The following is a 27,399-nucleotide window of genomic DNA, read 5'->3' as shown; positions in this document are numbered from 1 at the left end:
TTAAAAAAAGAAAGAGCTAATGGTTATATTTTAAGTGCCTTACATGTATTAGCTCATTTATTTTTCACAATGAATCATTCTACTATGCCCTTTTAATAGATGAGAAAACTGAAGCATAAAGAAGTTAAATCATTTGCCTATGGTCACATACATAGTAAGAGGTAGTGCCTGGCTTTCAATCCAACCTGATCTGGCTGCATATTCTATGTTCAGAACCAACACTCAGAACTGTCAAGCCATTTACATATGGCCACCTATCTTCTAAGTGAAGAGGTTAAGATGGCTCTAGGTTTGTGGACTCCAAGTAAAGTCCTCCCACTTGTGCATGTGGAGTCACTTCATTCAATGACTATACCAAAAGGGTGGAGGAAGTAAGTGTCTGATTAGCTGTTCTCTCCCAGGAGCTTCCAAGCAATTATCTATCAGCATAACACTCGGTACCCATAAAAACAACTCTGGAGAATCATCTTCATGAAGTTTGCCTCTCCCCCAAGTTCCCTGTCAAGGAGAGATCCATCTGTGGAGTTTATCTCTGTGGCAAGCTTCTGAGGCAGGCAGCATCCTAAAAACACTAGTACCTCAAAGACAGGGATTTGAGTCCTGGCTTTACCAGTTTTGCTATCCTAGTCATTACTTAAACTTCCCTGAGCCTCAGTTTCCTCTCCTGTAAATGGAATTCATAAGAGTTATATTCCATGGGTATATGCCATCAATACCATAACAACTCAATGTGAGAGGAGGATATACAAGGTGTTTATCATTTCCTTTTCATTACGCAGAATGTTCAGTCTTGTGGGAAGATGCTGCAGAGGAATTAGAACATTGGCAAAGATAAAAGAAAAGATTGTACTAATCGCATCTCTCACAAGTCAGCAGTATTTTTCCAAAGGATTTGGAGGTGATGAGCATCATCTCTCCCCTTTGAATTTACAGCAGCAGTGTGATGTGGCTGTATGTTTAATTATTTCTTTTATCTTTTCAATTATTTGGGGGGATTTTATCTTCAACACTCTTAGTTGCTTTAATCCAGTTGTAATCTACTTCCTAAGAGAAAATCTGTATCCTATTGTTAAAAATAAGTCTATCATATGAGCATTGAAGAAGTACATTGCAGCCACAAAATCCTATCAGGGATTCATTCAAGAAGCAAACAGAAAGTCAGGAGGAGCCAGCCAAGTAAATCATTGCAAAGCAAGAGATGGATACTTGGCACAAAGCAAGGACTCAATTACCTGCCCAAGAATTAAAATAATAGAAACACTGTCTTTTCAGTAATCTCATAATTTGGAGTTCAGGAAATATAAACTTTTAAAGCAACATTCTTCATAAAAGTATCTGTGTTTTCTTGAATCCTTTTATAATTTGCTTTCTTTTTACCTCTTCTCACTCAAGTCCTGAATCAATAATATTCTACGCTATATGGACTTTCACTTTGGAGCATGCCTCATCCTCTCTCCCTGTCTCCTTTTCCTCTTCACTCATGAACACAACTATTTTTTGCTTTTTCTTTCTTCTCTTAGCAAATGGGAACAGAGGAAATGACCAGCCTCTGATTGCATTATTCTTGGCTCTCTCATGAGGACATTTGCTCTAGGGAAGACAAGACGCATGCATTGCACCTATAGTGCTACTACACCAACAAAGTCAGTATTAAAACTTTACAGTCTGTTGAATTTTAAGTATCTCTGGCCCAATGTATTTGACAGAAGATATATGTAGTGGAGTAGTAGGCATTACACTCCTGTTGGGAGATAGTATTTGTAGTGTCACAGGTTGAATTCTTGAGGAAACAGACCCGGAGATAGAGATACTACACAGAACTTTTATTAAGGGGGACTCTTTTATTAAGGGGTATCAAAATCTATAGAAGTGAAGGGAAGCAAAGAAAACAGAATTGGGAAGAGGGAGAATCTTGAATGGGATGCAATCTCAGTGAGGACTTTGGCAAACCCTGCAAGGAACTCTGAAGTTGGCTTGGTCATGTGCCCTCAGTTTGGAGCAAAGGTCTAATCTTCAGAGTTTCACAGTGACCTGTCATAAGAGGTGGTTATATCAGAACAGGATATGTGATTGAGAAAGGCCACTCTTTTCATAGTTGCCTGCTGGCTACTTGAGACTAAGCCTTCCATTGCTAAAGAGGATCTCAGCAGTACAAAAGAGCATCCCTGAGATCCAAAGTTTTTCATGCAGAAGGTGACAGACAGTATATAGGAAGATAGAGGTTCCTGCCATGTGGACATTTTACTGGTAATACCAGTTCCCATTTTTCTATTCTGTTTTTCCAATTTTGCTAATTACCCATTGCAGGTTCTGCTTCCTAGAACATCTCCTCTCTCATCCCAATTCTAATTTTTTTAATTATTTATCATATTTTGTTGTACTGGGAGAACATTGGGACATTTACAAAAGTTCTTAGAATATATCATAGTTGAATTCAACCCCTCCATCGATTTTCTTTATCCCCTTCCCTCTGTTCCTGGAATAGTTTCAACAGGTCTCATTTTTCCATTTTCATATTTAGTCACCTTCTTACAGTTATTTCAGTAGGTTTAAAAATTCTATATTCATTCATTCCTGTATAGAAAACATATCAACCATGTTTACCTTCTAACTTCCTTCTTTTACCTTCACTCTCCTGTTAGTGAGCTCCTCTCAAGCTAAGTCATGTCTTGAATTTCTAGTAAGACTGGAGGTATGGCTCAATTGGTAGAGTGCCCACCTAGCAAGTGCAAGACTTTTAAGTTCAAACCCCAGTATGGCAAAAAAAAAGAGGGCCATCTAAAGTCTACTAAGGACTCCTGTAGCCAACTTACTAACCTATCCTTCTTACCTATACCTATTGAAAGTAAAGAGAAAATCTTTAAGAACTTATAGCTCCCATTTGAGACATATTGGCTGGATTAATTAAAACATGTATTAACTATGTATGGAATATAGGGTCTCATTGGGAGTGATGAGAAGATAATTTCTTGCCCACTGTCTTTTAGTATTGTTGGAGGAGTCAATTAACTCCATCAGAAAGTCCTCTCAATTCAAAATGTTCCTTATGTCTACATCATCATATTAGCTACCTTCAAATTTCTTTTTTATCAGACATACACTTTGCTGTAATACCCCTTCTGATAAGGTTATGTAATGCCAAGCGTGACAAGGCAATGAAAATAACCAGAGCAGCAGAATCTGAGTGATTATGAAAAGTAGAACATAAATAACCATGAAAGTGTGGGTTTTGGATTAAGTTCCAACTTTCTCTGGCTTGGACTGTACATTTTAATATAGCAAATAAATGTTTGGTGTTTTTGTTTAGATAGAAATGATAGAGAGCCCTTAGAATCCTGGAAGACTCAGTGTTTCCAAAGTGAAGCTAAGAAATTATTCACAGTAAATAGCCATACTTTGTGCATGAAAGTAAGAGGGGATCAAGATAGGATCTGCCTGTTCTGTTATCCCCAACATTTGGGATAAGGAACTAGCAATATGGGAATTTACAAAAAGAGACTTGTGCAAGGTATTATAAAAATTTACAATTTTCAGTAGTATTGACTAAGTGCTTTGTGAAGGGTACACCATTCTTCTCAGGCAAAGAAAAATAAAGGGAAGACAGACCTAGAAATTGTGGTAGAAGAAGGAAATTACTCTAAGTCTCTGATGAGAAATATGATTCTAGTTAGAAAGGGCTTTGACCTTCATTACTGTCATTTTACATTTATTTACTTATTTGTTTATTTATTTATTTTTATACAGGATCTTGCTATGTAGTCCAGAATGGTCTAAAACTCATGATCCTCCTGCCTTAGCCTCTCAAGTGCTAGGATTACAGGCATGTATCACCATGCCTGGTTCATTTATTTCTTTAGTAAAAATGTGTCCTAGGTAGACAGATAAATACTATCTCAGTGGGTGCTTCTCCATCAGCTGGGTCCTCTAAGCTTCCCATAGTGAATCTGACACTGAACGGTATTTCCTTTAAGTACCTTGAGCCCTTGCTGAGCCCCAGGAACAGATGCTGGTCTCAGAGTCTACTTGCTCCCCAAAGTGAGATTGAAGCCCAGAAGACAGAAGTCTGTTCTCTATTCTTGATTATGATAAGCGATAAGCAGTCTTTCCCCTTAAATATGATACAACTGTAAATTACGCTCTAAAAGTAAGTGATTAGCTGCTTCTTCATAGTAATTTGCTTATTGCTAAATACACAATTGCTTTTTCATGTACAGCTTTTGTAAGGAGACCCTTCTAACACCCTGCTGGGTAGAAACAATTTTTATGAGCTCTAGTGCATGCTTTTAACTTTGTAGCTACTTGGCCTCCAAGTCCTAGTGTGGAAACCTTGTTAACAGCAAGCCAACATTTCTTTCAAACACTATGCTGTGAATCATTGTCGTGTAGCATTTCCCACTTGATTCTTAACATAGTCCTACAAGGTAGATAGTATTTTTTGTTCATATTTTACCAAAAAGGAAACTGGGGCTAAGAAATGTGGTGAAATTTGTCTAAAAACATAACAAGTAAATGACAGCCTGAAAATCTGAATCCAGTTGTGGATGACTGGTGTAAAATCCTGCACCTCTTCACCACATCTCCCTAAGAATGTAAAGTGCTAAGGGTTCCTGGGGGTTGATACCCTTGGGAGTGAAGAGGATATAAGGAAAGGGTGTAAGAGATTGAATATGGTGGAAATATTATGCATTCATGTATGAAAATGGAAAAATGAGGCCTGTTGAAACTATTCTAGGAATGGGGAAGAAGGGAATAAAGGAGAATGATGCAGAAGGCGATTTTGACTAAGATATGTTGTAAGCGCTTTTATAAATGTCACAGATTACCCCCAGTACAACAATAATATGATTAAAAAGTTGAAAAAATGTTCTAACAGTGGGAACAAAAATAATGCACAAGATTGATTGTTGTAAGCATTGGTAGCTATACATGTAAAACACTGTGTGTCTGGCAAAGAGTAAGTATTCTAAATTTGAACATTATGACTGTCACAGCCAAGAATTGTATAGGAGACGTGATACCTAATATAACATGAGATCCTGGATGGGGCCCTGGAATAAGGAATCTCAAAGTGTGGACTTCTCATTAATTGTGGTAATGCAATTAATGCAAGATATTAACAAAAGGGAAAACTGGGTCTAGAGTATTTGGGAATTCTCTGTGCTATTTTAATATCAATTCTGAAAATCAGAATAGTTTATTAGAATAATAGTTATGAATTCTTTATTCATGCTTCAATTCCATTAATTATTTTTAAATCATAAAGTATAGTTTTCATTAAAAATCATCATACAAAATATGCAGACATGTTTTATAAACTATATCTGGAAATTAATTTCTACAAAAGCAAATGGCTAGAAAAAAACAGATCCAATGAAAACCAATTATGCTTTCGTTTGTATTTCACATAAGCCGTAGAAAATATCTGAGCCAACATTTCAAGACTCAAAAATTTTAACGGTTTATGTTTTTATCTGTATTTCTTATTTTTTGGGTAGATTATATCATTCCCATAAATAACTGTATTAGAATTGATTTGAAAAAAATACAAACACAAACACACTTGTGTGTATAGAGACTAACATATACATATATTTTTATTACACTTAATGGGCTACAAATACCTTCATCTGCAAAGTTCTAGTTATTGGCAAGTGAAGTGTATGGCATGTTCCAGATGTGCACACCCATGGGTGAAACAATGTATTTTTAAAGTATTCTTTATTCATATTTAGTTATAACTTTTATGAGCATCAGGTGAAAAACAGTATGAAAGAAAAGCTTATTTTTTTTCCCTATAGATTCTTTTCCAGAAAAGGTTAGATAATGGTTGATAATGTTTAGGTTCATGGCAGTGGTCCTCCTGTTCGGAGGACATAGCCCTTTGGTGACAGACACAGAACCTTTAATGCAAGTAGGTAAAGAACTGTCAAATGATCACTCTTGCAGCAAAGATATCCCACCCCAGCCCCTATTCCACCCCCGACACACACGCCTGTATAAACTCACTGAAGGCTAAAATGGTCTAAGTCATTTACCGATGCTTTCTGGACCCACTTGTACAGTATCCTTTTGCTTGGAGCAGAGACTGAGAATACAAAGACAAAGGTGCTTTCTTTCAGAAGTAACCTTTTAACACTTCAGAGAAATGGTCTTACTTGCTTTTGAAGTAGAATGCTGCACAGAACATGCCCACGATGACAATTCCAAAGATGATACATGAAATCGACAGCACCTGCCTTTGATAAACTTCTTCACTCTCTGTGAATTTAAAAAACAAAATTAGAATGGATGCTAGCAGGGCACAGCAGCAACAATCTCCATCTTTGTACTTCTTAGCTGGTAAGAGTCTTTCAAAGCCAACTTTTTGTTCCTGTCATGAATAGGAAAAAACATGAGGAAGTTATTATAATTCAATTTCTTTGCAGAGTTCTGTAGAATAACTGGTTGCCTTTTTTCTTGTTTTCTTTCTGTTTGTCTAAATCAGAACTCATATACATATATCACAATTAACAATCTTATTATCAAATGACATCCTATGACTTTAGGACATACTAGAGACATGTTTTTAAAATTGTGGTGGGACCCAAATTAATGAGCTAGAGAAACAAATATCTGAATTTTCCTGTGCCAGCCAAGGCTTCCAGTTTAACGTTTGTGATGCTGATGTCCCTGTGCTTTCTGATTCCTATTTGGTCCTTGGCTGTATCCCATCTTCTTATTGCTGTGATTGACATCACTCATGGAAGAAAAATTCAATATGCATGTGAATATTTTATTATCCCACTCTGTAGCCTTCTCACTACCTATGTTCTAGCCCAGGAGAACTCAACCTCTATTACTAAGGTTGAATCTTGTAGCTTGTCCTCACACACACAAAAAAAGAAAATAATTCGAAAACAAGCATATCACTTTTCAGCCACTGCAATTTACACTCCCAGTCTCTATTCTAAAATATGTCTACTGAAACAACTCTTTCATCTCATCAACTGCTTTGGATCTACAGACTCCAACCCTTTCTCTCTTTAAATTATCCTCTTGTCTTCGTTTCTCTCTTTAAACAGCATACAGACCATGGTAAATGCTTATGCTCATTTACTCACAGGCAAGTACCTTCAACTGTATCCCTATCTTGTTCCCTTTTATCCTTTTGGCAAAATATCCATATAGGAATTCACCTATATGGTTCAAGTTGCCTTGAGCAACTTGGAAGTGGGGAAGACGATTGTGCTACTGGACAGATGGACATCAATAAAGTCTGACAATCACAGTGGTTAGGTAGTGACCTGATAGTCACTGATAGTCTCATTAGCCTGCTTCTTTGGTTTCCTAATGATCATCTATCCTGTCTCCACACTGCTCCAATGTCTTATACACCTTCCTGTCCTTTCCTCTCAGACCTTCTTACATGTTAGAAGGAAAAAAGCAGCCAGTATAGAAGAGATGCTCCATCTTACTAATACAAAATAGACAAAGTTGAGTATATCTATATCCATCTCTCGCTCTCCTCCATTAGTATAAAATAGTAGTTCTCAAACTGTAGTGTGCTTTGGAGTCACCTTGAAGGCCATTGGAGGAGAGACTGTCACCTACTTTTTCCTTGAGAGTTATCATGTGATTCTGATGCTTCTGGTCCAGGAGGTACTTTGAAAATCTTTGAATAGACTAGGAGTTCTCCGAACATGGATCACCTACCTAAGAATGACCTGGGGAGATTTGTCTTTGGTTGTTAATGACAATTGTGGTATCCATCTTGGACCTTCTAATATCACAATCTTTAGTTAAATGACATTTCCAGGTGTTCTGAATGCATATTAAAGTTAGAGAATTATTTTGTTAGGCGAAGCACTATATTTTTTATCAGACTAATTCCTCTGAGTTCCACATTGTCCTGTGACATTGGGGTCTTCTCAATTATAGGGAAAGGAATATATCCAAATTATCCTATTATGCCAGGATTATCTCAAAAAATATTATATACAATATAAACAGAAATTATAGACCAAAATCCCTCATAAGCATAAATGTAAAAATTTGTAACAGAAATTTAGGAAAGCATTATCTAGCAAAATATAAAAAGTGACTAAGTGGAATTTGTTCAGAGAATACAACGTGGTTTGGTATTTAAAAATTAATTAATGTGACTCACCACTTTAAAAGTTTAAGAAAAAATTCTGACTGCTAGATTAGAGGTTTACAAAAGCATTTAACAAAATCTTACATTCATTCTTATTAAAACCCTCAAAAATCAGACATAACATGAACTTTCTCATCTTGATATATTGGAGCTATAAAAACAAAAACATAATTGTAAAAAACTCAGCTTTGTCCCTAAGATAGGAAGAAAGGGAGAATATCCTCTCTCACAACTTCTATTCAACATTGTATTGGAGGTTCAATCACTGCACTAAAGAAAAAATAGAAATGAACCCAGTCCATATGGGGAAGTAGGAAAAAAGTTGTCTTTGCAGACAATTTGATATCAATGTAGAAAAGCTGATGGCATCTACAAAAGAGGCTTGATAACTATTGAGTATGCTTAACAAGTTTGTAGATTGTAAGGTTGAGAAACAGAGGACAAGAACATGAAATCTACATGTATTTAGCAACAGCAAATAGAAAATGAAAGATATCACAACACAAGCAAAATATCTAATATACACAGAGATAAATTTGACAAAACGTACACAAGGCTTGTTTGCTGACAAGTTTGATATACTACTGAGGGAGACATGTTATCATGTTTATGGATTAGAAGCTTCGACATTAAGATATCAGTTCTACTCAAGGTGATAGAGTAGAATCTTATTTTAAAAATCTTAGGAGGCATCTTGTTATTGCTGTTACACAAAAATAACAAGCTGATTCTAAATGCTATACAGAAATACAAATGATTTAAAGTAACCAAAGCAACTTTTCTAAAGTCAAGAGAACAAAGTTGCAGGTTATAATTACAAGACTTATTTTAAAGCTATGGTAATCAAAGCAAGATGACATTGATCTAATTATACACACATAAATTATGGGAAGAGACAAGAGAGTCCAGAGCTGTATGTAAAAAAAATGTGGGTAACTGGCTTTTTTCAAAGATGCAAAAACATTTCAAAAGTGAAAAGATCTTTTCAAAATGGCATTGGAAGAATAGTAGAGCCATATCCACAAAAATGAACATTAACCATAACCTCATACTTTATGCAATTATAAACTCAAAAAGGATAAATGCAAAAATGTAAACTACGAAATTAGGAGAAAGTCTTTGTAAGATGGGTTTGAAATAAACATCTTATCTAAAATAGAAAAGAGACAGGCTCCAAAATGTTTAAAAATCAATATATGGATTTCAGCAACACTTACAACATTTGTTCTTCAAAGACACCACTGTGAAAATGAACAGGAAAGATATGGACTCAGAAAATACTTGAAAAGATATATTGAATAGACTTGTGTCTATAAGAATCACTTATGACTAAATAATAAGATAAGAAACCCAATTTGAATAGACACTTCCCCAAAGACATATGGATGGTAAGTATACAAGTACCTAAAAAGATATTTACCAAACATTACAGAATTTCAAGTTAAACAATAATGAGTAAGATAGGAGCCTGCTAGAACAACTAAAATTAAAGGCTCACTGTACAAAGTGTCAACAATGATACAGGACAAAGAGAACACTAAAACTCTTGTGTTTCATGGAAATGTAATGATATTCTACCTTAATTGCAGAAAGTTAAACAAACTCCTATGTTATGACTAAGCCATTCCATTGCTGGTTATGTAACCAAAAGTAATGAAAGTATAATTTCATTGTGCATGCAAACATCACAGTCCTTAAATGGAAATAAGAAATGTGCTCATCAGTAGGTGAGATGATTTTAAAAATGTGATACAGCAATACAATGGAATATCACTCAGTAATAGCAAAAAATGAACTACTGAAATAAGCAATAATGTGGGTGGGTCTCAGAATAATAATACTGGGTGAAGTAAGTCAGGCAAAGATACATATTGTGCAAATTCTACTATACTAAATTTTAGGGCTGGTGGAGTTGCTCAAATGGTAGAGTGTCTGCCTAGCAAGTGTGAGGACCTGAGTTGAAACCGAAGTTCTGCCAAAAAAAAAAAATCAGAAAAACAAAATTTTATAAAATTGAAGTAATTAATAGAACATATGGGTGTGGCTATTTGGGATTAGGAGCAGTGGAAGAAGGGAAAGATATTACAAAGTTAAAAGTAGAGCTTGGGGAATATGTTCGTCACTTCAATTGCAGTGATCATTGCCTAGGTGAATATTTATGTCAATTTGTAAAATAAAATCACACATTTTATTTTATTTTATTTTTTGAAAACAAAGATTTTTTCCCCTCAGGAAGAACAGGAAGTTAGGGAAACATTAGTACATTTTACAACCCACATTAATTTGTAGTTGGTCCTAACCCTTCCAGGCAGAGCTGTCAAAAACACTAGTTGTTTAACTAGAACCAAGGTATTTACCAAATTACACATTTTTTATGGTTTTTTTTGTCAATTATAGCTACTAAAATATTAATTCTGGGGAACAAATGAATATAAGGAATACAGAGAGAATATAAAAAATATAGAGTAATAAAATGATACACAGCCTTTTATCATTTAACCTCCTTTCATGATTATGTGCCAATAAACCATCCCCATCAGGCAATCTGAACTTTTCAATATATATATTAAATCATATATGTGATTGTATATGTTCATTTGTGGATGTACATGTGCATATATATTCATGGATGTGGGTCTCCTATTTTTAAAATCTGTTAATGAATCTATATTAGACTCACATGGTCCAAAACTTTAATTTGATCTAAAAAGACTGAAAGTATAACAGTGTCCATCTTCTTTTTCTAGCATGTCTAATATCTAATTCCTTGGAATCTTGCTGTTTCCTGTTTTTTTTTTTTTCTCTCTGGACCATAATTTCCTTGTCTTTTAAGTGCCCACTCACAATTTTGACCTCAAATTAAACACTAACTCAAAAGACTTGCACTATGTAAGCTGTGCTGGTTCAAGACCAGTTTTCATTGATTCCTTCATTGGCTTGCTGCTGTTTTCCAGGCATCTAGTACGATGAATGCCTCTCACATCATTGACATGCTAAGATTGGCCTCCTAATGAATAGATATTTCTGTCTTTACAGGGATTCTCTGATTTAAGTTGTATGCTTACATCAACTTTTACTCTAACATGGTTTAGGGTTTACAATCTCTGCCCTTCACACCAAGTCCTCCCAGGCTCCAAACAAGTCCTCTCCTGAGTTGAGCAATTACCACTGACCCTACCCTTTCCTCCCTCTACACCAGCTCATCTCATTGATGGCCTTCCCATCCAGCCTGGCCTCCTTATGTGATCATGTACTCACAGAAAATGGATCCATAAAGAAAATAGTGAAATCACTTGTCTCTAGGCCTCAAAGGTTACTGCAGGCACAGTCTGCCAAAAGATAGATGCTCTCATTGCTCATCTTCATGTTGGATCTGTGCACTGTTCACAACACATTCCATGTCTGTACTGCTGTGCCGCATGGTTTTATGTTCTGACCTGGCTGTACTCAACACTATTGCCAATCCACAGCCAGAAACCCAGGCTGTGGACTGGCTCATGGACACAGAATTCCCCAATCGTGACTTCTTCCAAAATGCTCCCAGCAGCTTCCAGGGCCACACAAAATGAGTGCATCACTTGTGATGTTCCTTTACCAGCAAAGTTGATTGCAGAATGTCATGATTAATTAGGCAAAATTGTATCAAACACATTAAACCTGAATCAAAACCTACATGTACACAGCCCAATTTCTAAAACTTCTTTCTTTCTTTTTCTGAGACTATGCACCATAGACTCTCTTTAAATGTGAATGCACATTTTCTAGTTCTTTTTCCTGTGGATTGCAAACTAGCATTTCAGAAGTGTCCTTTCTTCTCTTTCTCCTTAGGCTGTATTTACAATTTTTGTGGTATTGGGGATTAAACCTAGGGCTTTGTACATGCTAGGCAATGTTTAGATTTTCAATGTCTTTATTCAGTCTGCAATATCAGAAAATGTAATGTAAATCTAAGAGAAATACCACATTATCCACATTTCTGAAAAAGTTCAGAGGCACAAGCTTGTGGCCTCAGCAGACCTGGTCAGACGTTCAGATTAAAGAGAAACAAAACATGGCATTAAGACCTTGTTTCAGCATATTATCATGTTTAAAAATGTCATCCTTTCTGCCCCACAACTGTAAGCTCATTAAGTTTTGCAATTGGACTTGGAAATAAATAGTTGTGCCAATTCCAAAGCATTCCATTTCAGTTAATAGCTGTCAGTTGACAACTGCAGTGGAATAAACATAAATTGCATATAACTTATCCCACCCTGCCTCTGTCAATAAGATTTTTGAAGATGACAGATGATAATACCCATTAAAGTCAGACAAAACAAAAATAAGACTGTTCTCATTAAACCAAATGATTTCCAAGTAAAATCTATGTGGTGTGTTTCTTCCTATTCGAAGACGGCCTGGGGAAATTAAAAAAAATCAATTCAGAATTTAAATCAAGAGTGAAATTAAAACTGCAAAGACTGCAAGTGAATTTATGGATACAGGTGTAGTTACTATCAATGTACTCCCTTTGATTCATTGAATGTTACACTGGAAGTCACACAGAGTAAGGGTTGGGGGTCTGACCATTTTGGATTTCACTTTAACTTTGGATGCTTTTAGTAAGAGTGATCACAAGTACATTATCTTTAAAGCCTCAATTTCTTTACTTGACTAAAAATAATGGTATTACTTATATTTATTGTGGGAATTATTTTAAATGAAGTTTCTTAAGAGTACAGTACATAAGAAACCATTTCATAAATGCTACTTCTCTATTTTTGAAAAAATTCTATCCTCCTTAAACACTCAATATTTGGTTTATAAAACACACTTTGGTTTTGAATATTCTAGTTTATTTTATTAATGATTTTTAAGGTGTCACCATAAATCTGTACGAATCAGAGATCTGAAATAGAAAATGTAAGCGATTTAAGCTCAGGAAGACTGAAGTTCGAGCTTTGCCATTTTTCAGTGGTAAGATTTTGGTTTTTCATCTATTATATAGGAATACTGATATCATTGTTCAAGGACCTAGGTGTGCTGTTTCAATACATCTGTCTCATCTACATAAGATAATAAACACTTTTTCCTTTTTTTATAAAACAAGAAAGATCACATTCTAAATTATTTCTTAAAGATAATAGACAACACTGCCTAAAAATGTGAAGGTTTATCAGGAAGGAATAGAAAACCTTAGTGAAAGTGGAAGCTTTTCTGAGTTAAAGAGAAACAATAACAAAAGATGGAAACCTCAGAAAAATATTTCAAGTCCTCTTAGGACAATAGGGACATGTAAATAACATGTGACAAACACCCTTCCCTTAGGAGACCACCCCTTCACGTGGCCTTAGTCCTGCTGTTGATACTCTCTGCCTTCACACTAGTGAAATGGAGTCCGAATTGGGCTGATTTTCCAGTAGTGGCTAGTAGTAGGCCTACTAGGGGGATTGTTATTTTAGGGTTCATGAATAGTTGTTGAAGGTCTCATGAGTTGGAGTAAATTAAGAATCATGGTATTGATAGGATGAATCCAATGTCTCCGATTCGGTTGTATAGGATTGCTTGTAGTGCTGAGGTGTTAGCGACAGTACATCCGTATCATCATCCAATGAGGAGGAATGATATAATTCCTACTCCCTCCCATCCGATGAATAGTTGGAATAGGTTATTTGCTGTAACTAGGATTAGTATGGTGATAAGGAAGAATAGTAGGTATTTAAGGAATTGGTTGATGTTGGGTTGGGGTCGGAGTGTAGGTATCATAGGGAGAATTCTATGATTGACCATGTCACGAATAGGGTTACTGGTACGAATAGTAATGAAAAATAGTCTAGTTTGAGACTGAGTGAGAGTTTTGTGGTGTGGATGGTGAGTCAGTGTCAGTTGGATACGATGGTTTCGTTGCCTAGGTGGATGAATATGATCATGGGGATTGTGCTGGTGATGAATGCTAGTTTTACTGAGGTTTTGGTGTATTCAGGATAGTTTTTGTTTTTGTAAAAGTCTGTTAGTGACATTAGGATGGGGTATATGAGGATGATAAATATTATGATTATGGATGAGGTTAGTATGTTTATTACTTTTATTTGGAGTTGCACCAATTTTTTGGTTCCTAAGACCAACGGATAACTACTATCCTTTAAAAGTAAGAAAGCCATATTTTTAGGTATGGTGGCATGAGTTAGCAGTTCTTGCATACTTTCTTGGTAAATAAGAAAGTTTTACTTTCTGATTCTAGAATTACAATCTAGTGTTTTTGTTAAACTATATTTATAGAATATTGTGCTGAGGATGATCTTTGGATTTAAAGATAGTAGGAGTAGGGGGAGTAGGTGGAGGAAAACTAGGGAGTTTTCTCATGTGAATGATGGATGAATGTTATTTATGTGATAGGTAGGTTTGCCTCGTTGAGTTGTAGTTAGTAGGTATAGGGTATATAAGGCTGTGATTAGTGTGTTTGTTCCTATAAGGAGGATGGTGAAGTTGGATCATGAAAATGAGGAGGTGATAATTATTAGTTCTCCGATCAGGTTGATTGTTGGGGGTAATGTGAGGTTGGTTAAGCTTGCTGTAAGTCATCACAAGGCTATTAGTGGGAGTATTGTTTGCAGGCCTCGGGTTAGGAGTATGGCTCGGCTATGTACTCGTTCGTAGTTTGTGTTTGCTAGGCAGAATAGGACTGACGAGGTTAGGCCATGGGCTACTATTAGTGCTGTGGCCCCTATAAAGCTTCATGGGGATTGGATCAAGATGGCGACGATTACTAGTGCTATGTGGCTGACTGATGAGTATGTGATTAGGGATTTTAGGTCTGTTTGTCGTAAACAAATTGAGCTGGTCATTACTATTCCTCATAGTGAGAGTAGTATGAATGGGTATATTATGTGGTTTGTGATGGGTGATAAGAGGATGGTGATTCGTATTATACCATATTCCCCTAGTTTTAGTAGAACTGCTGCTAATACTATGGAGCCAGCAATGGGTGCCTCAACATGGGCTTTAGGTAGTCATAGGTGTAGTCCATATAATGGTATTTTAACTATAAATGCTATTATACATGCTAGTCATATCAGGTCGTTTGATCATGATAGGTTTAGTTGTTCTGAGTAGTTGTTTAGGATGTGAAGGTTTAGGGATCCTAGCGAGTTTTGTAAGTAGACTAATGCAACTAAAAGGGGTAGGGATCCAATTAGTGTGTAAAATAAGAAGTATAGGCCTGTGTTAAGTCGTTCTGTTTGGTTTCCTCATTGTGTAATGATAATTAGTATGGGAATTAATGTGGCTTCAAATAGGATGTAGAATAAGATTAGTTCTGTGGATGTAAATGTTATGATTAGTAGAATTTGTAGTAGTACCAATATAGTAATATACATTTTTTTTCGCTCTACTGGTTCTTTGTTCATGTGTTGTTGACTGGCTATAATTATTAGTGGTAGTAATCAGGCTGTTAGGATTAAGAGAGGGGTGGAGAGGGAGTCCGAGGAGAATAATAATGAGAAGTTAAGGCTGTTTTTGTTTGATTGATTTAGGGTGAATAGGCATAGTATACTAATTAGTAGGCTGTAGGCAGTGGAGTTAATTCAGATTATATTGTTTTTTGAGAATCATGTTATGGGGATGAGTATGATTGTTGGTATAATGATTTTTAGCATTGTAAGAGGTTTAGGTTTTGTACATAGTCCGTTCCGTATGTATTTGATATTGTGACTAGCAGGGCTAGTCCTACTGCGGCTTCGCAGGCTGCGAAAACTAAGATGATGATGGGGAATATAAATGATAGGGTGATGTTGAAGTTCAGGGTGATTAGGGTTGCAGTGATAAAAATTGATAGTATTATACCCTCTAGGCATAGGAGTGAGGATATTAAGTGTGATCGATAAATTAGTGCTCCTAATAGGGATGCTAGGAAGGCTAGGAATAGGTTTATTAGGATAGGGGACATTTTGGTGCTTATGAGTGATTCATAATCTAATGAGTTGAAATCATTTGCTTTGTGTTAAACTAAGCACCATATTCATTTCATTCTAATCCCTTTTGAGATCATTCATATGCTAGTCCCAGTGATAAGATGATGATTAGAGCCAGTGCTATGAGGATAACTGGGTAGAGGTTGTTTGTTTGTAGTGCTCAAGGGAGGGGAAGGAATAGGGCAATTTCAAGGTCAAATAGGAGGAAGGTGATTGCAATTAAGAAAAATTTTATTGAGAATGGGAGTCGTGCTGAGCCTATGGGGTCAAATCCGCATTCATAGGGGTTTGATTTTTCATTGTAGATGTTGATTTGTGGGATTCAAAACGCTATGGTGATTAAGAGGGTTGCTAGGAGGGAGTTTAGGGATAATGCGATGATTAGGTTGATTACTCTCTTTTGGGTTTGTACCAAATCTAGTTGATTGGAAGTCAGCTGTACTAGTTAATACTAAGAGAGTATGAGCCTCATCAATAGATGGAGACGTACAGGAATAGTCATACTACATCAACAAAATGTCAGTATCAGGCTGTGGCCTCGAAACCAAAGTGATGTTTTGATGTAAAATGGAATTTTAGTTGTCGAGTTAGGCATACTAGTAGGAATGTGGAGCCGATAATTACATGTAGGCCGTGAAATCCTGTTGCTATGAAGAAGGTTGAGCCATAAATGCCGTCAGAGATTGTGAATGAGGTTTCAAAATACTCTGGGGCTTGTAGGAGGGTGAAGTAGATGCCTAGTAGGATAGTGATTGATAGTGCTTGGATTATATTTTTTTGGTTTCCTTCTATTAGACTGTGGTGGGCTCAGGTAATGGATACGCCTGACGCAAGAAGAACTGATGTGTTGAGAAGAGGGACGTCTAGGGGGTCCAGTGGGTTAATGCCAGTGGGTGGTCAGCAGCCTCCTAGTTCTGGGGTTGGGGCAAGACTTGAGTGGTAAAAGGCTCAGAAAAATCCAGCAAAGAAGAATACTTCTGAAATGATAAATAGTACTATTCCATACCACAGTCCTTTTTGAACAACTGGGGTGTGGTGACCCTGGAATGTGCCTTCTCGTACTACATCCCGTCACCATTGGTATATGGTTAGTGAGTTGGTGAGTAGTCCTAGTATTAAGAGGAATGTAGAGTTAAAGTGGAATCATATTGCTAGGCCTGATGTTATTAGGAGGGCAGACAATGCTCCTGTTAGTGGCCATGGACTTGGGTTGACTATGTGGTAAGCGTGGACTTGATGGGTTATTATGTGTTGTCATGGAGATATAGGCTAACTAGGAGTGTAAATACATAAGCCTGGATTAGGGCTACCGCGAATTCGAGAATTGTGAGGAGGACTAGGATAATAAATGTTACGAAAGCTGTGGTTGGGTTAATGGTTAATAGTGCTAGTGTGGCTCCACTGATTAGGTGGATCAATAGGTGGCCTGCTGTGATGTTGGCTGTTAGTCGAATGGCTAGTGCTATTGGTTGGATAAACAGGCTAATAGTTTCAATAATGACTAGTATTGGGATTAAGGGGATTGGGGTTCCTTGTGGTAAGAAGTGAGCTAGGGATGATTTTATTTTATGGCAGAATCCTAGAATTACAGCCCCTGCTCAGAGTGGGATAACTATTCCTAGATTTATTGACAGCTGAGTTGTTGGGGCGAAGGAGTATGGAAAAAGTCTGAGGAGGTTGGTTGATCCAATGAAGATAATAAGTGATATTAATATTAAAAATCAGGTACGTCCTTTAGAGTTATGCATTGTTATTATTTGTTTAGTGATTAGTTTGACTGCTCATTGTTGAATTGAGGTTAGTCGGTTATTAATTAATCAGTTTGGAGCTGGGAGTATGATACTTGGGAAGAGGATTACTAGGGTAACAATAGGGAGTCCTATTATAGTAGGGGTAATGAAAGAGGTAAATAGATTTTCGTTCATTTTTTTTCTCAAGGGTTTTCTTGTTTTATAGATTCGACATTTTTGGGTGCAGGGTTGGGTGAGAAGTTGAATGTTTTTACTTTTAATTGGAAGATAATAAACAGGGTGAGAATTATAGAGGTGACTGTTGTAAATCATGTGGATGTGTCGAGTTGTGGCATATCATTATGGAGAGCTAGCTCTGTCTTTAACTTAAAAGGTTAATGCTGTGGTAGCTTCATAATGTACTTATAGTATAGATAAGGATCAGTTTTCAAAGTATTTGAGTGGGACTATTTCTAATACGATGGGTATGAAGCTGTGGTTTGAGCCGCAAATTTCGGAGCATTGGCCATAGTAAAGTCCTGGTCGTGTGGAGGTGAGGGTTGCTTGGTTGAGGCGTCCCGGGATGGCGTCTGTTTTTAGGCCTAGTGATGGGACGGCTCATGAGTGTAGTACATCTTCAGATGAGATTAGTATTTGGATTGGTACTTCTATTGGTAGTACGACTCGATTGTCAACTTCAAGAAGTTGGAGTTCTCCGGATTTTAGTTCTGATGTCGGGATTATGTAGGAGTCAAATGTTAGGTCTTCATAATCGGTGTATTCATAGCTCCAGTATCATTGGTGTCCTATGGTTTTTACTGTTAGTACTGGGTTGTTAATTTCATCTATTATATATAGGATTCGTAGAGACGGGAGGGCAATTATAATGAGAGTAATTGCTGGAAGGATTGTTCAGATAGTCTCTACTTCTTGGGTGTCTATTGTGTTGGTGTGTGTTAATTTAGTGGTAAGTATGAGGGAAATGATATAAAGCACTAGAGAGCTAATGAGGTAGACAATTATTAGTGTATGATCATGGAAGTTTAGTAATTCTTCTATGATGGGTGATGTAGCATCCTGTAGGCCTAGTTGTAGAGGGTGAGCCATGAAGATATACGGGGGATTAGCCTGTAATTTAACTTTGACAAAGTTATGTAATTATTTTACTAATATCTTGTATAGAGAAAGACATATGGGATATGGGGCTGGCTTGAAACTACTTCTAGGGGGTTTGACTCCTTCCTTTCTTAGTGTGTTTTTACATATGTGGGCTCTTTGAATGTGTGGTATGGTGGTGGGCATCCGTGGAGTCACTCTAGGTTTGTTGTTGTAAGTTCAACTACTCCTACCTCTCGTTTAGAGGCAAATGCTTCTCAGATTATGAAAACTATAATAATTACTGCAGTTAGGGAGATGAAGGAGCCTATTGATGATACTGTATTTCATGCTGTGTAGGCATCTGGGTAGTCAGAATAGCGTCGTGGTATGCCGGATAGGCCGAGGAAGTGTTGAGGGAAAAAGGTTAGGTTTACTCCTACAAATATAATAGTAAAATGGATTTTTGCTCATGTTTGGTCTAGCATATAGCCTGAGAATAGTGGAAATCAGTGTACAAATCCTCCTATGATTGCGAATACTGCCCCTATTGATAAAACGTAGTGAAAATGGGCTACTACATAGTATGTGTCGTGCAGTACGATATCTAGAGATGAGTTGGACAGGACAATGCCTGTTAGGCCACCTACTGTGAAAAGGAAAATAAAGCCTAGGGCTCAAAGTAGGGCTGGGGATCATTTGATGTTGCCTCCATGAAGTGTGGCTAGTCAACTGAAGACTTTTACTCCTGTGGGAATGGCTATGATTATAGTAGCAGATGTGAAGTAGGCTCGGGTGTCAACATCTATTCCAACTGTAAATATATGGTGTGCTCATATGATGAATCCCAAGAAGCCAATAGACATCATAGCTCATACTATTCCTATATATCCAAATGGTTCTTTTTTGCCAGAATAATAAGTAACGATGTGGGAGATTATGCCGAATCCTGGAAGGATTAGGATGTATACCTCAGGGTGTCCAAAAAATCAGAATAAGTGTTGATAGAGGATTGGGTCTCCTCCTCCTGCAGGGTCAAAGAAAGTAGTGTTTAGGTTTTGATCAGTTAAGAGTATTGTAATTCTGGCCGCTGGGACAGGGAGGGAGAGTAGTAAAAGGACCGCAGTGACAAGAACGGATCATACAAATAATGGTGTTTGGTATTGTGATATTGCAGGGGGTTTTATATTAATAATTGTTGTGATAAAATTAATGGCACCAAGGATTGACGATACACCAGCTAAGTGAAGACAAAAAATGGTGAGGTTCGCTGATGCTCCTGCATGGGCTAAATTGCCTGCTAGTGGGGGGTATACAGTTCACCCAGTCCCTGCTCCGGCTTCTACTATTGAGGAGGCTAATAGAAGGAGAAAATATGGTGGGAGAAGTCAGAAGCTCATGTTGTTCATTCGGGGGAATGCTATATAGGGGGCTCCAATTATTAATGGTACTAGTCAATTACCAAATCCTCCGATAAGGATTGGTATTACTATGAAGAAAATTATTACAAAAGCATGGGCTGTAATGATGACATTATAGATCTGGTCGTCTCCTAATAGGGTTCCTGGTTGTCCTAGTTCTGCACAAATTAGTAAGCTTAAGGCAGTTCCTACCATTCCTGCTCAGGCCCCAAATATTAAGTACAGGGTAACGATGTCTTTGTGGTTTGTTGAGAATAGTCAACGGTTAACAAACATAGGTAAAATGGCTGAGTAAGCATTAGACTGTAAATCTAAATACAGGGGTTGAGTCCCCTTTTTACCAGGCTTCGAGGTGATGAATCACGTTGAATTGCAAATTCAGAAGAGCAGCTTCAACTCTGCCGGGGCCTCTCCCACCTTTTTTTTCTAGATGGCAGGAGAGGTAGATTGAAGCCAGTTGTTTAGGGTATTTAGCTGTTAACTAAAATTTCGTGGGTTTGAATCCCATCAATCTAGTGAGGACTTAGCTTAGTAAAAGTGCTTGATTTCCGTTCTGCAGTCCTTATTGCAGGAATTAAGTTTATTTAACTTGCTTAGGGCTTTGAAGGCTCTTGGTCTGTTTAACCTAAATTCCTAGCTTAGGGTGAATATGATGGGTGTTAGGGGTAGGGTTATGGTTGTAATAATGAAAAGTGGGGGTAAGAGGATTGAGGGTTTGTTGTTGGGGTGTCATCGTTTTATTTTTGTGGTGCTTGTGGTTGGGAATAGTGTTAGGGTGGTTGAGTAGATTAGTCGTATGTAGAAATACAAGTTTAGTAGGGCTAGCATGGCTATGATTGTTGGTATTAAGATTAGGTCATTTTTTGTCAGTTCATCAATAATGATTCATTTTGGTAGGAATCCTGTTAGTGGCGGGAGTCCTCCGAGTGACAGTAGTGAGATGAGCAGTATTAGGGTAATTACTGGGGTTACATTTCAGGAGTGGGCTAAGGTGAGTGTGTTGGTGTTTGTGTTGTAGTTGATTATTGTAAATATGGTGATGGTTAGTAAGATGTAGATGATTAGGTTTAGTATAAAGGCTATTGAGCTATATGAGATGATGGCTATTATTCATCCTATGTGGGCGATTGATGAGTAGGCTATGATTTTGTGTAGTTGTGTTTGGTTTAGTCCTCCTCAGCCACCTACTATAATTGATAGTAGGGCTATTGATATGAGGAGTTGATGTTTGATTGATGGTGTTAGTTGATGTAGGATGGAGATTGGGGCTAATTTTTGTCATGTTAGTAGTAGTATTCCTGACATCAGGGTAGCTCCTTGGGTGACTTCTGGTACTCATAGGTGGAATGGAGCTAATCTGAGTTTTATGGTTAGTGCTATTAGGGCTATGATTTGTGTATGGGTGACTGATCATTGGCCTGAGTCTAGCATGTTGATTACAATCACTATTAGTAGCAGCATAGACACTGTGGCTTGTGTCATGAAGTACTTGGTTGCTGCTTCTGTGGATCGTGGACTTCCTTTATTGATTAATAGGGGGTTGAACGCTAATATATTAATTTCTAAACCCGCTCATATTACTAGTCAGTGGGCGCTTGTTATTGTAATTATTGTTCCTATAATTACAGTGGGTAAGATAATTAATTTGGCAGCGGGGTTAATTAGTACGGGAAGGATATAAACCAACATTTTCGGGGTATGGGCCCGATAGCTTAATTTAGCTGACCTTACTTTAGAGTTGGATGTGATATGGTAGCACAAAGAATTTTGAGTTCTTAGGATTAGGTTCGATTCCTTTAGCTCTAGAAATAAGAGGGCTTGAGCCTCTATATTTTACTCTATCAAAGTAACTCTTTTGTCAGACATATTTCTATATTTGTGGGGGGATGCTTGATATGGCAATGGGGATGGATACATATAGCATACAGGCAGCCAAAGTGATTGGGAGGAAATTTTTTCATAGTAGGTATATGAGTTGGTCATATTGGAATCGGGGTTATGATGCTCGGATTCATAGGAATAGTATGGTGAGGCAGAGGGTTTTGATGGTGAAGTTGATAGTGTATAGCTTGATATTCATGTATTCTGCTATGAAGAATAGGGCGAATGATCCGGCGGCATATTCTATGTTGAATCCGGATGCAACAGTTAGATCGAATGGGGCTCTGTTAGTTTCTGCTAGTGTTGAGATAAATCATATTATTGCTGGTGGTCATGTTGGGATGATGAGTCAGATATGTTCTTGTGTTGTGATTAGTGAGGATATAGTGAATGACCCATTTATGAGTATTACTGATAAAACGATGATGGCAAGGGATACTTCGTATGAGATTGTCTGTGCGACAGCTCGGAGTGCTCCAATTAGGGCATATTTAGAATTTGATGATCAGCCTGATCATAGGATGGCGTAGATGGATAGGCTAGAGGTTGCTAGAATGACTAGGACGCCAAAGTTTATGTTGATTAGGGGTTGTGGTATTGGAAATGGAATTCATATGATAAGGGCTAGTGTTAGGGCTAGGGTTGGGGCGATGGAGAATAGCAGTGGGGAGGAGGCTAGTGGTCGTATTGGTTCTTTAATGAATAGTTTTAGTGCATCAGCGAATGGTTGAAGGATGCCGTAGGGGCCTACTACATTTGGGCCTTTTCGTAATTGTATATATCCTAGGAGTTTTCATTCTACGAGGGTTAAGAATGCTATTGCAAGTAGAGTGGGAATAGTTAGGGTGAGGACATTTATGATGAACATGGAGTGTTAAGGAGAGGAGTTGAACCTCTGAGGGTAAAGTTTTAAGTCTTATGCAATTACCAGGCTCTTCCACCTTAACTAACCCTGTTCTAGGGTAGGTGAGTGTACAGTTTACTAGATTAATGTTAGCGCATCTATTGGACTTAAGGCACTGATGGGGAGTTGGCCTTGTTTCTCTTGTCCTTTCGTACTGGGAGAAACTTGTAAATAGATAGAAACCGACCTGGATTACTCTGGTCTGAACTCAGATCACGTAGGACTTTAATCGTTGAACAAACGAACCTTTAATAGCGGTTGCACCATTGGGATGTCCTGATCCAACATTGAGGTCGTAAACCCTATTGTCAATATGGACTCTAGAATAGGATTGCGCTGTTATCCCTAGGGTAACTTGGTCCGTTGCTCAAGTGATGGGTCAATTTATGATTTTTTTCCTGTATTTTGACTTGTTAGTCTAGATTTAAATCACTCGGAGGTTGTTTTGTGCTCTGAGGTCACCCCAACCAAAATTATTGAACCAGAAATTATAAGGTTAGGCTGATTAGGGGTAAGTGTGTATTGTATAATTGTGGTTGAAAAATTAAAGCTCCATAGGGTCTTCTCATCTTATTGGTTTATTCCCGCCTCTTCACGGGAAGGTCAATTTCACTGATCAAAAGTAAGAGACAGATAAACCCTCGTCAAGCCGTTCATACAAGTCCCTATTTAGGGAACAAATGATTATGCTACCTTTGCATGGTCAGGATACCGTGGCCGTTTAACAATCGTCACTGGGCAGGCAGTGCCTCTAATAGTTGTAATGCTAGAGGTGATGTTTTTGGTAAACAGGCGGGGTTTTTGTTTGCCAAGTTCCTTTTACTTCTTTTAATCTTTCCTTATAGCACTCTTGTTTTGGGTTAACATTACGTTTTATAGGTTAGGCTTGTTTTTGTTTTTTTCCTATATATATGTTAACTATCAGTGATTCATTTGGTCTGATATAAGTTTGTGCTCAGAGAATTTTTTCTTGTTACTAATATTAACATTAGTTCATCTATTGGTGAATAGATTAACTCAGTTTGTATTATAGGAGGTCATGTTGGCTTTTGTGATTTAGGAGTTGGTGTGGTTGAGCTTGAATGCTTTCTTAATTGGTGGCTGCTTTTAGGCCAACTATGGCTGTGCGGGTTATTTTACTCTCTATATAAGGTTGTATCCATATCTAAAGGGCTGTCCCTCTTTAGACTAACATTAAAATTTACATGTTGGAGTATTGTTTCTTGTGGTAAATTTTAAGTGGAACTGAAATTCGGTTTTGAGTAACCAGCTATCATCAGGCTCAGTAGGCTTTTCACCTCTACCTAGAGATCTTCTCACTGTTTTGCTACATAGATGAGTGTGTTCATGGATAACTGTCTTTAGGTAGCTCATCTGATTTTGGGGTGCTTAGCGAAGTTCTCTGTGTTAAGCTTTTTCTAGTTAAATCATTATGCAAAAGGTACAAGGTGTAATCTTTGCTTTTTAGTGCTTTGAATTAATCTTTCATCTTTCCCTTGCGGTACTGGCTCTATAGCTCCTGGTATGTATTTCTATCACCTATACTTTATGGATTAGTGAATGTTTTATTTTACAGGTTTTATGTAGTTGTGGTTGTTGGTTTTTGGGCTAGAATTAGCTCAAAATGTTCGTTGTGTGAAGTCTTCTGGGTGTAGGCCAGATGCTTTGTGGTTAAGCTACATTTTGATGTTCCAAGCACACTTTCCAGTATGCTTACCTTGTTACAACTTATCTCTTCTTAATTTTTGTGGTAATAGTTTATGTAAGCTTTGTAATAAAAAATGTTGAGGAGGGTGACGGGTGGTGTGTGCGTGCTTCATTGCTCGGTTCAATTGAGCTTTCTAAATTCAATTTACTGCTAAATCCTTATCCTCTTCAGTTTCATAAGAGTTTCCATTAATTTTCTTAAGGTAAGAAAATGTAGCCCATTTCTTCCCATCTTATTGGCTACACCTTGGCCTAACGTTTTTATGTTGTATGTTTTGGCTTACTTAAAGTGCCTTAATTAGGGTTTCCTGAAGATGGCGGTATATAGGCTGATTTAGCAAGAGATGGTGAGGTGAATCGGGGTTTATCAATTATAGAACAGGCTCCTCTAGATGGACATAAAGCACTGCCAAGTCCTTTGAGTTTTAAGCTGTTGCTAATAGTTCTCTGGCGAATATGTTTGTTAGGTTTACATATTTAGGTTTACGGCTAAGCACAGTGGGGTATCTAATCCCAGTTTGGGTTTTAGCTGTCGTGTTATCAGATTTGTTAAGATTACTTTCGTAAGTTATTTTTTCTTTAGCTGTAGCTTTTTACAACCTAGATAAAGTTTATTCTTATTGAAGGTAGGAATTCTTAAACACGCTTTACGCCGGGGTTTATTAGTTTGGGTCTATCATATGACCTTGGTGGCTGGCATGAGATTTACCAACCCTTATAGTCAGTGTAACTTAGTCAAACTTTCGTTTATTGCTTAATTTTTATCACTGCTGTGTCCTGTGGGGGTGTGGCAAAGCAAAGCGTCTGTAGCTACAAGTTTTGTGTGCTTGATGCTTGCTCCTTTTGGTCTGTTAGACTTAGAGGGCATATTCACTGGGGCATGGATATTTGCATGTGTAATTTCACTGAAAACTAATAAAGGCCAGGACCAAACCTCTATTTGTTTATGGGATTATGCAGTCCATCTAGGCATTTTCAGTGCCTTGCTTTGATATATAAGCTACATTAACTTTTGTATTTTAAGTTAGTTCTTCTTTTATATGGTTGGTTATTTCAGGTATCTTATTAGTATGTGGGAGGGAGTGAGGATTTGGATTGTGTGTTGCATGATTTAATTTATGAGATACTCAGATGGCACATTAATAAATTGAACTTATATAATAAAGGATTAAAGTGCGAGGTTTAAGGGTGGGTAAATGTGTAAAGTTTGTTGGTAGAGCATGTTTCTTGTTTTTGGGGTTTGGCAAGAGTTAGTCATGTGGGGGGATGGGGGGGCTGCCCATAGATACGTGTATACGTGTATACGTGTATAAGTGTATGTGTATGTGTGTGTTGTTTTTCCTTTATGTCCATCAAACATGGAGTTCTAGCATACCTTGATTTTTATTATGTGGGTTAAGAATATTGATTTCAAAGTCCAGCTACAATCAAATTGACTGAGACCATGCCTTGACAGCTATGCTGAGTCACAGCATCCTAAAATTTAAAAAATACCAAATGTATGACAGAACAGTTATGTTGATCATGGGCCAGTCAAGTCATTAGTCCATCGAGATGTCTTATTTAAGGGGAACGTGTGGGCGATCTTAGTTGCCATGGCCCTGAAGTAAGAACCAGATGCCAGGTATAGTTTCACTATAGAAACCCCCAAGTCTAATGGGCCCAGAGTGAGAAGAGGGATACTTCCCAAGCGGGTTGTTGGCTTCACGGAGGATGGTAGATTAAGAAACCATATTATGGTAGGGGATATCCATTTTGAAGATAATTTTTTTGACTTAATGCGCTAATATACGACCAATAAAGTAATGTTTTATGTCCGTTTGTAGGTGGCTTTTGGCTATAAATATCCATGTTGACTGTTGGTTTCATGTCACTTAGCATTGTATGTGCTATAGTCCGGTTGTTATGAGTGTACTTGCTTATATGCTTGTCTTAAGAAATTATTATGTATAATTATGCAGTTATGTACTATGTACAATTAACATTTAGAGTGCTCAAGCATTATTAATGGGGTATGTAACCTAAGGCACGATATACATAGGTTATTGTAATATGTACATGTTAATGTGCCATTGGGGGTTTGAGTGGTGTAAAATTGAGTGCAGGGGGTAGTTTAATTGTGAGAATGTCAGCTTTGGGTGCTGATGGTGGGACTTTGTTTCCTCCCTGATGCCCTAAGGGGGTATTTCCCCATTGTTGGTTTACAAGACCAAAGTAATAATTTATACTATGAGGACTCTTCATTTAAGTATTTTGTTTTCAATTAGGCTGGCAGTGGGTATGAGGACAAGAATGATGAAAAAGTATAGGATTGATGCTATTTGGCCAATGATAATGAATGGGGGTTCAACAGGTTGCCCGCTGATTCATGTTAGGGTGAGGAGGTCTGCGGTTAGTGCTCAGAATAGGCATTGGCTGATTGGGCGGAATACTAGGCTTCATTGTTTTGATGTGTGGAGGAGCGGGAAGGCCACTAGGATTAGGATTGACAGTACTAGGGCTACAACTCCACCGAGTTTGTTGGGGATGGATCATAGGATTGCGTATGCGAATAGGAAGTATCATTCTGGTTTGATAT

General features: G+C 37.5%; 1 protein-coding gene and 1 pseudogene across 10 annotated transcripts in view; both read right to left on the bottom strand.

The window, feature by feature from the left end:
- The window catches only part of Nrg3 (neuregulin 3), a 1,113,314-nt gene that overhangs the window by 35,444 nt on the left and 1,050,471 nt on the right, over nt 1-27,399 (bottom strand). For all 10 annotated transcript variants that reach the window (XM_074079308.1, XM_074079313.1, XM_074079309.1 and 7 more), the window contains exon 5: nt 6,156-6,258. In XM_074079308.1, coding sequence (XP_073935409.1) covers nt 6,156-6,258 — 103 coding nt within the window. The remainder of the gene's footprint in view (nt 1-6,155; nt 6,259-27,399) is intronic.
- Nucleotides 21,989-23,078, bottom strand: LOC141424638 (NADH-ubiquinone oxidoreductase chain 1 pseudogene; annotated as a pseudogene).

Source organism: Castor canadensis, chromosome 7, assembly GCF_047511655.1.
Source record: "Castor canadensis chromosome 7, mCasCan1.hap1v2, whole genome shotgun sequence".
Taxonomy (NCBI): Eukaryota; Metazoa; Chordata; class Mammalia; order Rodentia; family Castoridae; genus Castor; species Castor canadensis.
The sequence above is the reverse complement of the archived record's forward strand: the minus strand, read 5'-3'. Positions and strand labels throughout refer to the sequence as shown.